Consider the following 11,833-nt stretch of genomic DNA (forward strand, 5'->3'; position numbering starts at 1 on the left):
TTGAGTTGGTAAATGAGCTCATATCCTCTGGAGGAGAGGAGACCTGTTGATATTGAGTGAAAGTGGGCCAAGCACTAAGCCTTGAGGAACCCCATAAGTGATCTTTGGTCACAGTTTTGATTTTCAGATGCCACAAACGAGTCCCTATTCAGACTAAGTCAACAGCAGAAATTCCCACCAATATTTCCAACCTATTAGTCAGAATGTTCTGACCAACGGTGTTCAGATCCAGCAGTATCGACTCTGTTTAAACTGTCTGAACCATTGAGGTAATGTGGTTCACTGGGAAACACTGAGGTTTATTAACATCACTGCCACATCATTGAAGCACAGGCATATCTTCATTAAAGATCACGGAGTGGGAATGTGGTCAACCACTAACCAACCAGAACCCAGATATGACGTGTTTCTGACTGTCGTTGTCCTAGATAAATTTCTTGGGCACTATGTTTTATATAAATATAAACAAACCTTAATCCAGTTTTCACTGGAGCTACATTCAGTGAGGATAAAGAGTTAACATTAATGTTTGACAGATGATAATGATAATAATAAAAATAATAATAATGTGTCCACAGTGCGTTTATCATTGACGTGTTAATGCAGGCAGGTTTGGAAAGTTGTCAGAAATTTTTCATCTTTCTGACTCGAATTCAATCTTCTTATGATTTCCATCCAGTTGTGATGCAAATGTTTTAAAATCTCAGAAAAATAAAATGTGAATTAGGCGTATTTACATCCACTGGTTTGAAACAAATCAATCAGGCCCCGAAAAGTGTAACTTCATCAGATGTTGACATTATGGAAAGCTGTGAAAAAAACACATAGTAAAATGCAGGAGTATTTCTGAGGTTCATGCCTCTGGTAAGGCAAAAACCCACCAGTGGATGAGAGCATCCAATTCATAGTTTGTGACAGCATTTTGAAAAATACGTCAAAATCTACATTCAGGCATCTAGCATGTTTTAGTTCTCTCCCTGGTGGTAGTTAGAACCTTTTCAGCAGGTCAGTGTTCTTCTTATGCCTCTAATGAGCCATTATTTGATCCGGGTGCGTTAAACCAGGGAGAGAACTAAAACATGCAGGATGCCGGCCCTCCAGGACCGACTCTGGGCTCCACTGATGTAATCACACATCAAACAGATACATAGACATAGATTACCTAGATGTGTTATAAAAGGCCTCTGGGTTTTGATATTGATCTGGAAGCTGAATCCACACACAGCAGCCTCGCTGGAGACTGGAACTACAAGCAGCAGCTAAAGTTTTGAAATCAGGGAACATCTCTCAAACTGAAGTGATCCAGAATCTGCAAGACTCTCTGAGTGAAGGGGATGCGCTCATTCTGATGTGCCGTCAGCCCTTGGATAGTAAGATTTAGGTCAGATGGGATTATTACAAATGGGAAAGTTTGCTACTCTGCAAATGTGTTTCAATCTCCTTTTTTAAACTTTAACTCTTTTTTAGCAAACTCCAAAAACCACCTCAAGCAAATGTAACAACTCTTTTGAAAAATTTATGTTTATTAAAATTTTGCCATTTGTGTCAACATTTTTTAATGTGATACTTTAAAATGCATGTAAAAAAAAAAACTTGTAAATACAGGCTCTGACTTGTTCCCAAAACTTTAATTTTACCATCATACCAACCAGTCTTCAGCCTGGTAAAAACCAACACCTTGTTCTACGCTTCGCTTCATACAGTGTCTCAGCTATTGAGAAATAATTGCTTGAACTCTGTTAAAGTTTAAAATTTTACCCAATCGCTGACGTTTGGTCGTGGTCAGTAAGGCAAGGTAATTTTATTTATATAGCACAGTTTTAGCAAAAAGGTAATTCAAAGAGCATTACATGAATTAGGAGGAAATACAAGCAAAATTACAAACCAAAGTTAAGAGCAAAAGAAGAAAAAGTAAAAAACTACATATTAGTTCCCCATGTTTAAGAATAAGTGATCTATAATTTATAAAATAATGCGCGAGTTCAACACTATGAAGCTTACCAGAAATTGCCTGCGTTGTAAACAACCGTTCCGCATTGTGAAGAGAGAAGTGCAGAGCCAAACAAGATGGCCATTTATGCTAATTCAGTGTTTGGAAGTGTGACCAACACAGACTGAACGGTTTTGTTCACTCGTCTTTGCTGAAAACAGTGCAGAAAACCTCATTATTCACAACTTTTCCTTCTGTTTGCTGATTGGTCAGATTAAAAATTGTACTGATGACAATCCAGTTCAATGGGAGAAAGCTGGAACTGAGCAGTGAAGAGAAATTAGAATCAAATTCAAATATTGAATTTATATGAGCTGCAGGAAAATTAAATGTTCTCCCCATTTCATGTGTCTAATAATGTGTCTTCTGTCTTTTTTTCTTTAATAAAACAACAAACAAGCAGAATGTAACAGTCTGAGTCGGCAGCGACTCATTTGCATTCCTGCTTTTCGGAAAAACCTTCCTGCTGAGTCATCAAGTATAAAACCCATCAAGGAGATCAGGTGAATCACACAGCTGACAGACGTCCTCACCTAGTACAGGTATGTTCGTCAAAGAAATAATCTGAACTCAGGTGGAGGGTTCATTACTGCTGCTGACCTGCAGTAGCTCCCTCTGCTACCCGCTAGCTCTTATGTAAAGGTTTGGAACAGGAAGAACACAATGAGGTGAAAACCTGATGGAAACCTCAGCTTGGAATATATAGATGATAAATTAAACAATAAACCTTATGTGCTTTTTATTGATCAGCCCTGGTTGCTGAATCTACCATTGCCACAAAGAATCCTCAATGGCCACCATCTTCTCCTTCCAATGCTAAGTTCACATCAGATCTGATTTTTTGCTGAAATCCAATTGTTTTTTTGTCGTTCAAACTACAATGCAACTGCAATTAGACTTTTGTGTTAAATACCCAGAGTGACCCAGACACAGCAGCGCAGTGTTTTCGGAATAACGTGTGCTGCCATCTGTGAATCAAAGTTAAAGTTGTTGAGCACCCGAAGTCGACAAAAGAAACTTAGAAAAAGAAACTAACGGCCTTTTGTGGAGCATTGACTGCAACTTCTGTCAGAACTAAAATTGTAAGTTTCAGTTGTTTATCAGATTTATTATCTCTGGCTGTAAAACATGGCATGGTCCTTCAGACTGCAGATGGTTGTAAAGAGTGAAATCTGATTTATTTCCACACATTGAAGTGGCACAAATCAGTTTTTTTAAAAGTCAGATATAGGTCACATTGGTGGGAGAAAAAAGTGAATTTAGGTTGCATTTGCCTTATGTGTGAACGAAACGTAACTTTGTGCTGGTCCTCCCTTTACACGAATGCAGAGTTTCAGAAATGCAGATCCCAACGATGCTCCATGCAGCAGTCAGGTCAAAGTTTACATTTAATTCCCATGTCTTTATTCATTTCAAACAGGCAAGACAAATAAAAAAATGGGGAAAAAAGTAAGACAAAATGTCATTCCAATTAACATGTAATTTTACAGTTTTATTTCCTGCCTCTCTCACACATATTAACATAAAACCCTTAAAATCCTCCCACATTAAGTGATGCTTTCATTTTACATTTTCATCATTGAATGTACATTTATTTACATATTATCATCAATAATAGCATTTTTGTTATTTGAGACATCCATCCTATACAGCATAATATCCAAAAAGCTCCTTTTTGTACTGTTTTTTAAACTGGTTCATATTTGTACTTTGAGCTTATCATTTAATCTATTCCACAAATCTACCCCACACACTCATATACAAAAACTTTTTTGGTTGTTCTTATATATTGATTTTTTTTTTTATTTATTTCCTTCTTTTCTTAAATAATAACGCCTCTCTTTGTCACCAAACATATTTTGAATATTGTGTGGAAGTTGATATTTTCCTACTTTGAATATAAATTGTACAATTTTGAATTTTACAAGGCCCCAGAATTTCAAAACTATTGGATTTGTATGTTCCTAATGTTCCACTTGATGTAGTCTTCTGGTTTTTTAATGTTTGTTTTGCATATATTGCCCCAAACTTCCACACAATAACTCAAATACGGTACAATGAGAGTATTATATAAAATCTTACTCAGTTTTGGAGTCTGGAGGCTTTAACTGGGTCAGTTTATAGTCTGTCTCTGAGTCACAGAATAATAAAGCCATAAATAGGTGCAGATCTAGTATTCCTTCTCTTAATCCTGCAGGTCGCAGCACGTTCAGGGAAACGATGAGTAAACAATAAATCTGTTTCACTGCACCAACCGCAGACTGAGCTCTTGTACAACTGAAACGCACCTCATAATTTAACAACAGTTTGTCAAAACAGAATACAGCACCATAAAATACAAAGAAGGAGTCACTGACCAGCAGGTGGCGCTGTGCCTCACAGCAATTCAGTTATACAAAGAAGATGCTCCAAGCATTTCCACACATTATTCTTTCAAGGTTCTTCAAAGCAAAACAAAACCATAATTTTCTAAAAGAAAACTAACATTTTCCACCTAAGAGGTCAATAATGTCCAGTGTTTATTGATCTCACATGGCCACATGTGGAGTAAAATACCTGCAGATTTACACTTTTATAAGAACAAACTTAAAGACCAGAACTTTAACTGTTCTGGGTTTTGATTGGCTGTGGAGACAGAAGCCACGCCTTCAAGCTGAGTGACATCATCACACTAAACAGTTTTATGTCTTGTTCCTAAACATCAACTTAAGCCCCGCCTCTACAGCGGTATGTGGGCGGAGCTTTACTCGTATGTGGGCGGAGCCTCCACAGGCTCCTGTAGCTCTGGATCGACGTAGTCCTGGTTGAAGATGACGGTGTCTGCTCCCTGTTTGAACCTGAGGACGGCCAGCAGAGACTGGAACGCCTGCAGACACACAGAGTGACACGGGTCAGGTATGAACAAGTCAGAGGAAACACGGAAAGAAAACATGTCAGAAAAACAGACAAAGTCGTTAAAAGATCTGAAAATGTTAATAGTATGTCCGTAATTAGTAATGAACATTTGAAAAACAACACAAGACACAGCATGTTTCACTGTCAGATGCTAACATGTCAGTAAAACATGTTAGCATATTTTACTCACTAAACATAAAGAACATCAACAGGTTATTCACCATGAGCATAACAAGTCAGAGTAAGTATATACATGATGTTAACATGCTACAACAGAATAAAATGATTGAACATTAAAACGGAGCAATATTATGACCAAAATATCATAGCATGAGCATGTAGCATGCTAACATGTCTAAGCGTGCAGGTGGTGAAAGATGTTAACATGTTAGGGGAGAACATTTAAAAAGGCATATTTATGCAGGACATTAAAGGGGCAGTATTATGTATTTTACAGGCATTTTGTGCCATTTTTCAGCAGTCAAGTAACCATGTTACCTTCAGTTGTTCTAAAAATGTTGTATATCAAACATGTCTTAAAAGAAATTTGCCTTTGTAATTTAAATCCTTAAATTGGGCCTCTGTCTCTTTGAAAAGTCCTGTTCTTTCTGAAACTCATCACAACATGTTTTTTTTATTAACTCTTCAACAATGTTTTTATCAGCGTTGCTCTGAGAAGTGACTCCTATAAGGAGCTTGGCAGAAGCACAGTTCCACCAGGTGTTTGCTAATTGCTCCTGGCTAGTCTGAAGGAGCTGATTAGGAGAAGGCTGCTCTGTGAGACGGAAGCTCTTGGAAACTGCAGCTCTGAGAAGGAGATGCGCCTTGAAGGCGGGGCTAGGTCCAGCCAGGCGTTTTGTACAGCTGAATGGTTGCCATGGAGATTAAATGATTTATCAAACATACATCAAAGAATCAAGGCAACATTCCAGATATATTTTGGATGAGGAAATAGCATTATAACATCATGAAAAGTTCAAAAAAGTCACATTTATATAATGTAGCCCCTTTCATGTCTCAGAAAGAATTCATGAAGACCTGAAACATATCAGAAAAACATGAAGCAAATTCATAAGGTTAAAAGTAACACAGACACTGTTAGCATGTCACAGACAACATGATACAGGCGTGGCTTACTCAGCTCACCAGAACATGGCAGCACTTCCTGTTGGCCCCATAAGGAAGGTCATGAGTGGAACCAGAAGCAGGGTTTATAATTTAGGTCATGTGGTTCATGAAACACCTTCATACCAGCAACAAATAGAACACGGGTGTTTTAACACAGATGATGTATGCAATAACAATGATAGTACTTCAGGTGAACAAAATATGCTCTAAGCTTTACCTCTATGCTGCCATAGAGGTAAAAGTTTAGAGTGAAAATAGTAAAAGATGATGTGAAATGAGAGGAACGCTTTAATACGGAGGACCAACCAATAAAAACAGACGAGTGTTAATTTTGATTAATTTATTACATAGATTTTAACTCGTTGATTTTTTTTTTGTTTTGTTTTTTTTTGCGCAATTAATCACATTTTTCCTTTCTACATACCAAAGTCCATAGACCGAAACCTTTGTGTCATGTTTCCAGTCCGCTGGTAAATCTGACTCAGAACCGACATCCGCAAACAACAGAAATGGAAGATAAAACCGCTTCTCTTGGCCCATTGTGGCTTAACTTTTGCTTCAAAAAACAATCTGATGGGTCGCTGGAAAAGGCTTATGTTGTGTTCAATTTGTGCTAAAAGGTGTTAGTCTATCAATGAAGCTATTCGAGCATCTCAATGCTAAACATGTAACAGCAGCACAAATGATCTAGACATTTCTAAAGAAGCTCCATAAATGATCAGGACCTCTTGAAACACTGGGAAGCTGAACTTTCTTCCAATCTGGTAGTTGAAGAACCTGAGTAACAGATAAATATCTTTATTGTTGAGCTCATACGTCTATTTACTCAATAATTTAGCAGAAATAATGGGTTTTGAATTGAAAATGTTGCTCATTTTGTCAAAATACATGGCTTTCAAATAAAATGCGATTAATTGTGATTAACTAATTAATTAACGGACATCTAGAAGCTGGATGGATGAGGTCCTGACGGCGCAGCAGCAGGAGGAAGAATAAACTAAGGTAAAATGATGGTGAAACAGTGACACCTAACGGTGGTTGGAAAATAAAACCTTAAAATGACTGACAGGTTTCCCAGACAGCAGGAAAAAGCTTCAACTGGTGAGCGGTTTAATCATTATTTCACAACAGAACTTACATGACAGAATCTTATCAGTAACATTTACAGATGGTGGAGGTCTGTACCTGCTTCCAACATTAGTTGCCATGGTGACAGAGACAGGTTGATGAAGCTGAGCTTACCTGTCTCTGTCACCATGAAGTTCTTGCTGCGTAGTTCAAGCCTCAGGTCTAAATACTTATTAACATGCATTGTTTTAAAAGCCAGCAGGGGGGTGACAGTCTGCAGTTAAACTCAGCATCCTGCTTTACATTCAGAGTCCATGCCTCATCATTCTGTTACCACGGCAACAGGAGTGTGACAGAAATTTAAATTGACCAATCAGAGTTCAGACTGAGTTGAGGTACTGAACTGGGGAGGATGCTTGGCCCTGATTGGCTGAGAGAGAGAAAGGCGAGGCTTTGTTTCAGGAGAGAGGAGGCGTGAAGAGTTTATTGTATTCTTCTTCGTACGAGACTCTCTTCAGACGCTCCAACGACATTAGCGTGACGCCTCCCTGCAGGTACATGGAAGAACGACAAGAAACAACACAGAGCAGCAAGAAACAACACAAGAAACAACACGGAACAACGAGAAACAGATAAAAGAAACATACAACAACACAACACAGCATGGAAGAACAAAACATAGCAACATAAAACAACACGGAACAGCAAGAAACAAAACAAGAATCAAAATGGAACAGCAAGATACATGTAGCAACAAGAAACAACATGGAACAGCAAGTAACAACATGGAGCAACGAGAAACATGGAACAAGAAACCGCATGGAAGAAAGAGAAAATGAAACGTAGCAACATAAAACAACACGAAACAGCAAGAAACAAAATGGAACAGCAAGATACATGTAGCAACAAGAAACAACATGGAACAACAAGAAATAACACAGAACAACAAGAAATAATGCAGCACAACAAGAAACATGTAGGAACATGAAGCAATGAGAAGCAAGGCGAAACAGCATGGAAGAACGTGAGAGCAAAATATAGCAACATAAAACAACAAGAAACAACATGTAACAATGAGAAACACAAAACAACAAGAAGCATGAAAAAAGAAACAGAACAAGGAACAACGTGGAACAACATGAGAACAAAACATAACAACATAAAGCAACATGTAACACCAAGAAACACATAATCAGAAACACGGAACATAAAGTAACACAAGTCAGAACAACACAGAGGATGAAACAGTAACACAGATAGATGAAACACAGATTAACAGCACAAAAAGAAAGAAAATCAAAAACAGAAAAACAACATGGAACATCAACACAGCAACAATATGAAGACCCAATGACAGCAACACATGGAAGAGGTACACAGAACAGAGAAAAGTAACAAAGCAACAACATGATGGAACACATTGACAGGACATCATCAGAAACATCAGACAAAAAGACCAGATAAAAGGCAACATGATAACAAACAGAAGAAAACAGAGAACAAAAAGGAGAAAAATCAGTTCAAACATTTGATCTAAATTATCAATTCATGAATGAACACATAAATAAAGCTGAAGACTCAGACGGTCCTGCATATACGTTGATGTTGATTATCACCAACACAATAAAGAACGGACAGAACCACAGTAATGCATCGTAGTAGTTAACTGGTACCAGCATGGTGGTTCAGGTAGAACCCGTATTACCACTGTCTGACCAGCAGGTGGCAGCAGACAGACTGTTCTGCTACATACCCAGGTGAAGATGGAGAAGAAGCAGAAGATGATGGTAGCCCTGGCGGCATCGGCGCCTTCGTTCAAAGGATTGTCTTCAGGATTGGAAAACTGCCACTGGTTGGCCAGGAAGCAGAAACCCACAAACCAGATGAGAGACCAGAAAGCTGAAGGAAAACACACATGTTGCATTTAGAAATGAACAAGGAAACATTCAGGCTCTAAAACCGGATAGGTGGAATCTCACCCGACACCCCGATGTCCAACATGACGGCCTTCTTCCTGTCCTTCACCCCGCTTATCTGAGGGAAATAAACGTCCAGCGCCAGGAAACCGGCGCTGCAGAGGAAACCCAGTGTTCCCATGGCAATGGCGTAGTTACAGGCGTTTTGGTTGCGGTTGAAGATGCAGTACTCCTCCACTTCATCGGGACGGTTGATGTAACCTTCGTTGGCGACACATCCCAGGATCACGATGGAGAAGAGCTGGGGCAGGGAGGAGGCAGTTAGCTCTGGTACCATCCCAGAACCAGAACTCCAAAATTAAATGAACAACTTGCCTCCTCAGGGCCTGCTGAGGAGGAATTTATTTGATTTAGATGTAGAGGACAATGGCTGGGGATTGAGACCTCAGCCATTGTCTCAACGGCAGTGCATATTGAAGAAATGCACCGCTCCCATCAAAAACAACCAATTAGAACAAGGAGGCGGGTCTTAGTGCTGCCAATCAATGCTGGTAGCCGAAGAGATATATTACTAGTTAGCTAGCTTCTGCTAGCCAACTAGCAATAGCATTCATGGCAGGCTGTGTTATGGTGAACTAGCTGTAGCACAGCAAAGAGCATGGGACAGAGTGAGAGTGATTGACAGCGCTAAGACCCTCCTCCTGGCTCTGATTAGTGTATTTCTGTTGTTAGTACTGGGAGCACTGGGAGAAGGCAGAGGAGCTCGATTATCTGTCTTACATGAAACTGTCACAGAATAATGACAATTTTAACTGTAAAAATATATATTTTATTAAAAGTTACGTATTGCAGCTTTAACTGATAAACATGCCTCCAGTCAACTAGGTGGCAGCAGTGCTCAAATTAATCAACAAGCTGGCAGTTAAACCCAGTAGAAGAAGAAGCCCACATAATTTAGCGGTAGAAATGGAGCAGAGAGCTCCTTGATTCTGTATTTTTTTATGTGACCGTTCATTCAACAGCACCCAAACAATCAGACCGAAGCAACAGAAGAAGAACGGTAATGTCACACAGCAGCACAGTATTCAGTATGGATCATTTTTAAAGTTTATTCAGCAGTGAAAGTTGACAGTATCTTCACAAAACCATAACAAGACAAAGGAAGATAAGAAAAAGAAACACAACTAACAGCAACCACCTTTAATGGAGCATCGACTGCAGCAGAAAAGTCTGTTTGGATGTGGAGTCAGAGCCAAGAGAGGTGAGATTGTGATGCGATGCAATTCACTGACACAGACGACACAGACTTCATTTATGATGTCATAATTCTAATTTTTTTCAGTCATTGTTTACATCCAGCCTGGTTTCTTCTGGTGCAGAATTATGATGCTTGTCTCACATTAATGACGTAAAAGTTGGATTAAGTGCAACATGACCGTTCTGACTGCAGACACTTTTTTAGTTCCATACATGGAAGTGGCACAAATCAGATTTTTTGGGAGGCTGAAAAGATTTTAATTGGGTTGCATTCGTCTGCTATGTGAATGTAGCCTAAGAGATTTTACTTTTTAATACAAATATAAAGTCCTAATATTACAAGATTAAAGTCTTAACGTTAGCAGAAAGACAACAGAGCGAGCTTCTTCTCCTGTTATATTTCCAGAGTCCTGCTGTGATCATGTGACCTCAGTCATGTTATCTCTAAATGTAGCGCTTGGAGTCACATGACTCCATCTTTTCAACAAAATCAGATCATTTTTGATCAATGATCTGATTGGGAGTTTCCAGCCTGAATCCTCGTCAAAGAACCGGATTATGCAAATATTCCAGCTACCGATCAAAGTTCTGCTGCATCTGGTGTTTATCAGAACCGGTCTGGTCCATCGAAACAGAGTCTGAGACAACGAGCTTTTGTTCTAAAAGTCTTGTGCTGAGCCTCAGGAATGTTAAAGCTGGTCTCATGACTGAGTCACACTGAAGCTGAGGAAACTGACCAGCTAACAGAACCACAGAACGGACCTGCAGTCAGCCCTGCAGAAACACAACAATCATCCAAGCCTGTGGTTCTGCAGAGGAAATTCCCTGAACTGGCACCAAAACTAGCAAAATACAAGAGGAAACATGAAAAACATCTTATTATTGTAATATGATATATTGATATAAAAACAATTATAACATGTTAAAAAATTACTTCTAATATAAATCTATTACACCATGAATATGAATGTAGAAAATATGAATTAAGAAATTATTTTATTATCAAGTTAACATGAATAGTAATTTACTGGATTATGCTGCTGCTGCAAGAGGGATGAGAGTAATAATAAGTTTATACTTCTACCTACTACTGTGAACGTGTAAATATACTGTAGTGTTGATCTGTTTTCTTGTTTGCTTTTATTTGTGTAACTATGTATTCTTTTATTAACACTATATGTTCAGTAAACAATTCAAAATATGCTTTTTCAAATTGTTAATCTAGATTTTTGAATTAATTTTTCTACAATTTCTAGACTCTTAAATATTTACATTTCACAAAAAGACTTAATTTAAGTTATTTATCCATCCTGATATTTTCCTGCTTTTACTCCATTTAGCAGTGATGGTAACACTTTATTTGAAGGGGGGTGAATAAGACTGTAATGACACTTTCATAAACATAACACCTGTTATGAACATGAATAAGCCTTTATGAATACTTATGACTGTTGTCATAAAGCGTCATTTGGTAAATTATGACACTTTTAATCAGGGCCGTGCAGAGACCACTAAAAGGGCAGGTGCTCAAAAAAAAAAGGGCCCATCTTACAGCATTCTAGGACAGAATATTAACAAA

General features: G+C 38.5%; 1 protein-coding gene across 2 annotated transcripts in view; it reads right to left on the minus strand.

Moving 5' to 3' along the window:
* Positions 1–3,794: 3,794 nt before the first annotated feature.
* The window catches only part of syngr1a (synaptogyrin 1a), a 10,475-nt gene continuing 2,436 nt past the window's right edge, over positions 3,795–11,833 (minus strand). The window contains exons 2-4 of one of the 2 annotated variants that reach the window (XM_016677974.1): positions 9,061–9,298; positions 8,835–8,980; positions 3,795–4,856 (exon numbers count right to left, since the gene is read on the minus strand). In XM_016677974.1, the coding sequence (XP_016533460.1) occupies positions 4,734–4,856; positions 8,835–8,980; positions 9,061–9,298 (507 nt within the window). In that variant the 3' untranslated portion in view covers positions 3,795–4,733. Of the gene's footprint in view, positions 4,857–6,430; positions 7,630–8,834; positions 8,981–9,060; positions 9,299–11,833 lie in introns of those variants that run through there. The other variant, XM_007564977.2, reaches the window with a different exon arrangement.

This window comes from Poecilia formosa, unplaced genomic scaffold (genome assembly GCF_000485575.1).
Source record: "Poecilia formosa unplaced genomic scaffold, Poecilia_formosa-5.1.2 Scaffold170, whole genome shotgun sequence".
Classification (NCBI taxonomy): Eukaryota; Metazoa; Chordata; class Actinopteri; order Cyprinodontiformes; family Poeciliidae; genus Poecilia; species Poecilia formosa.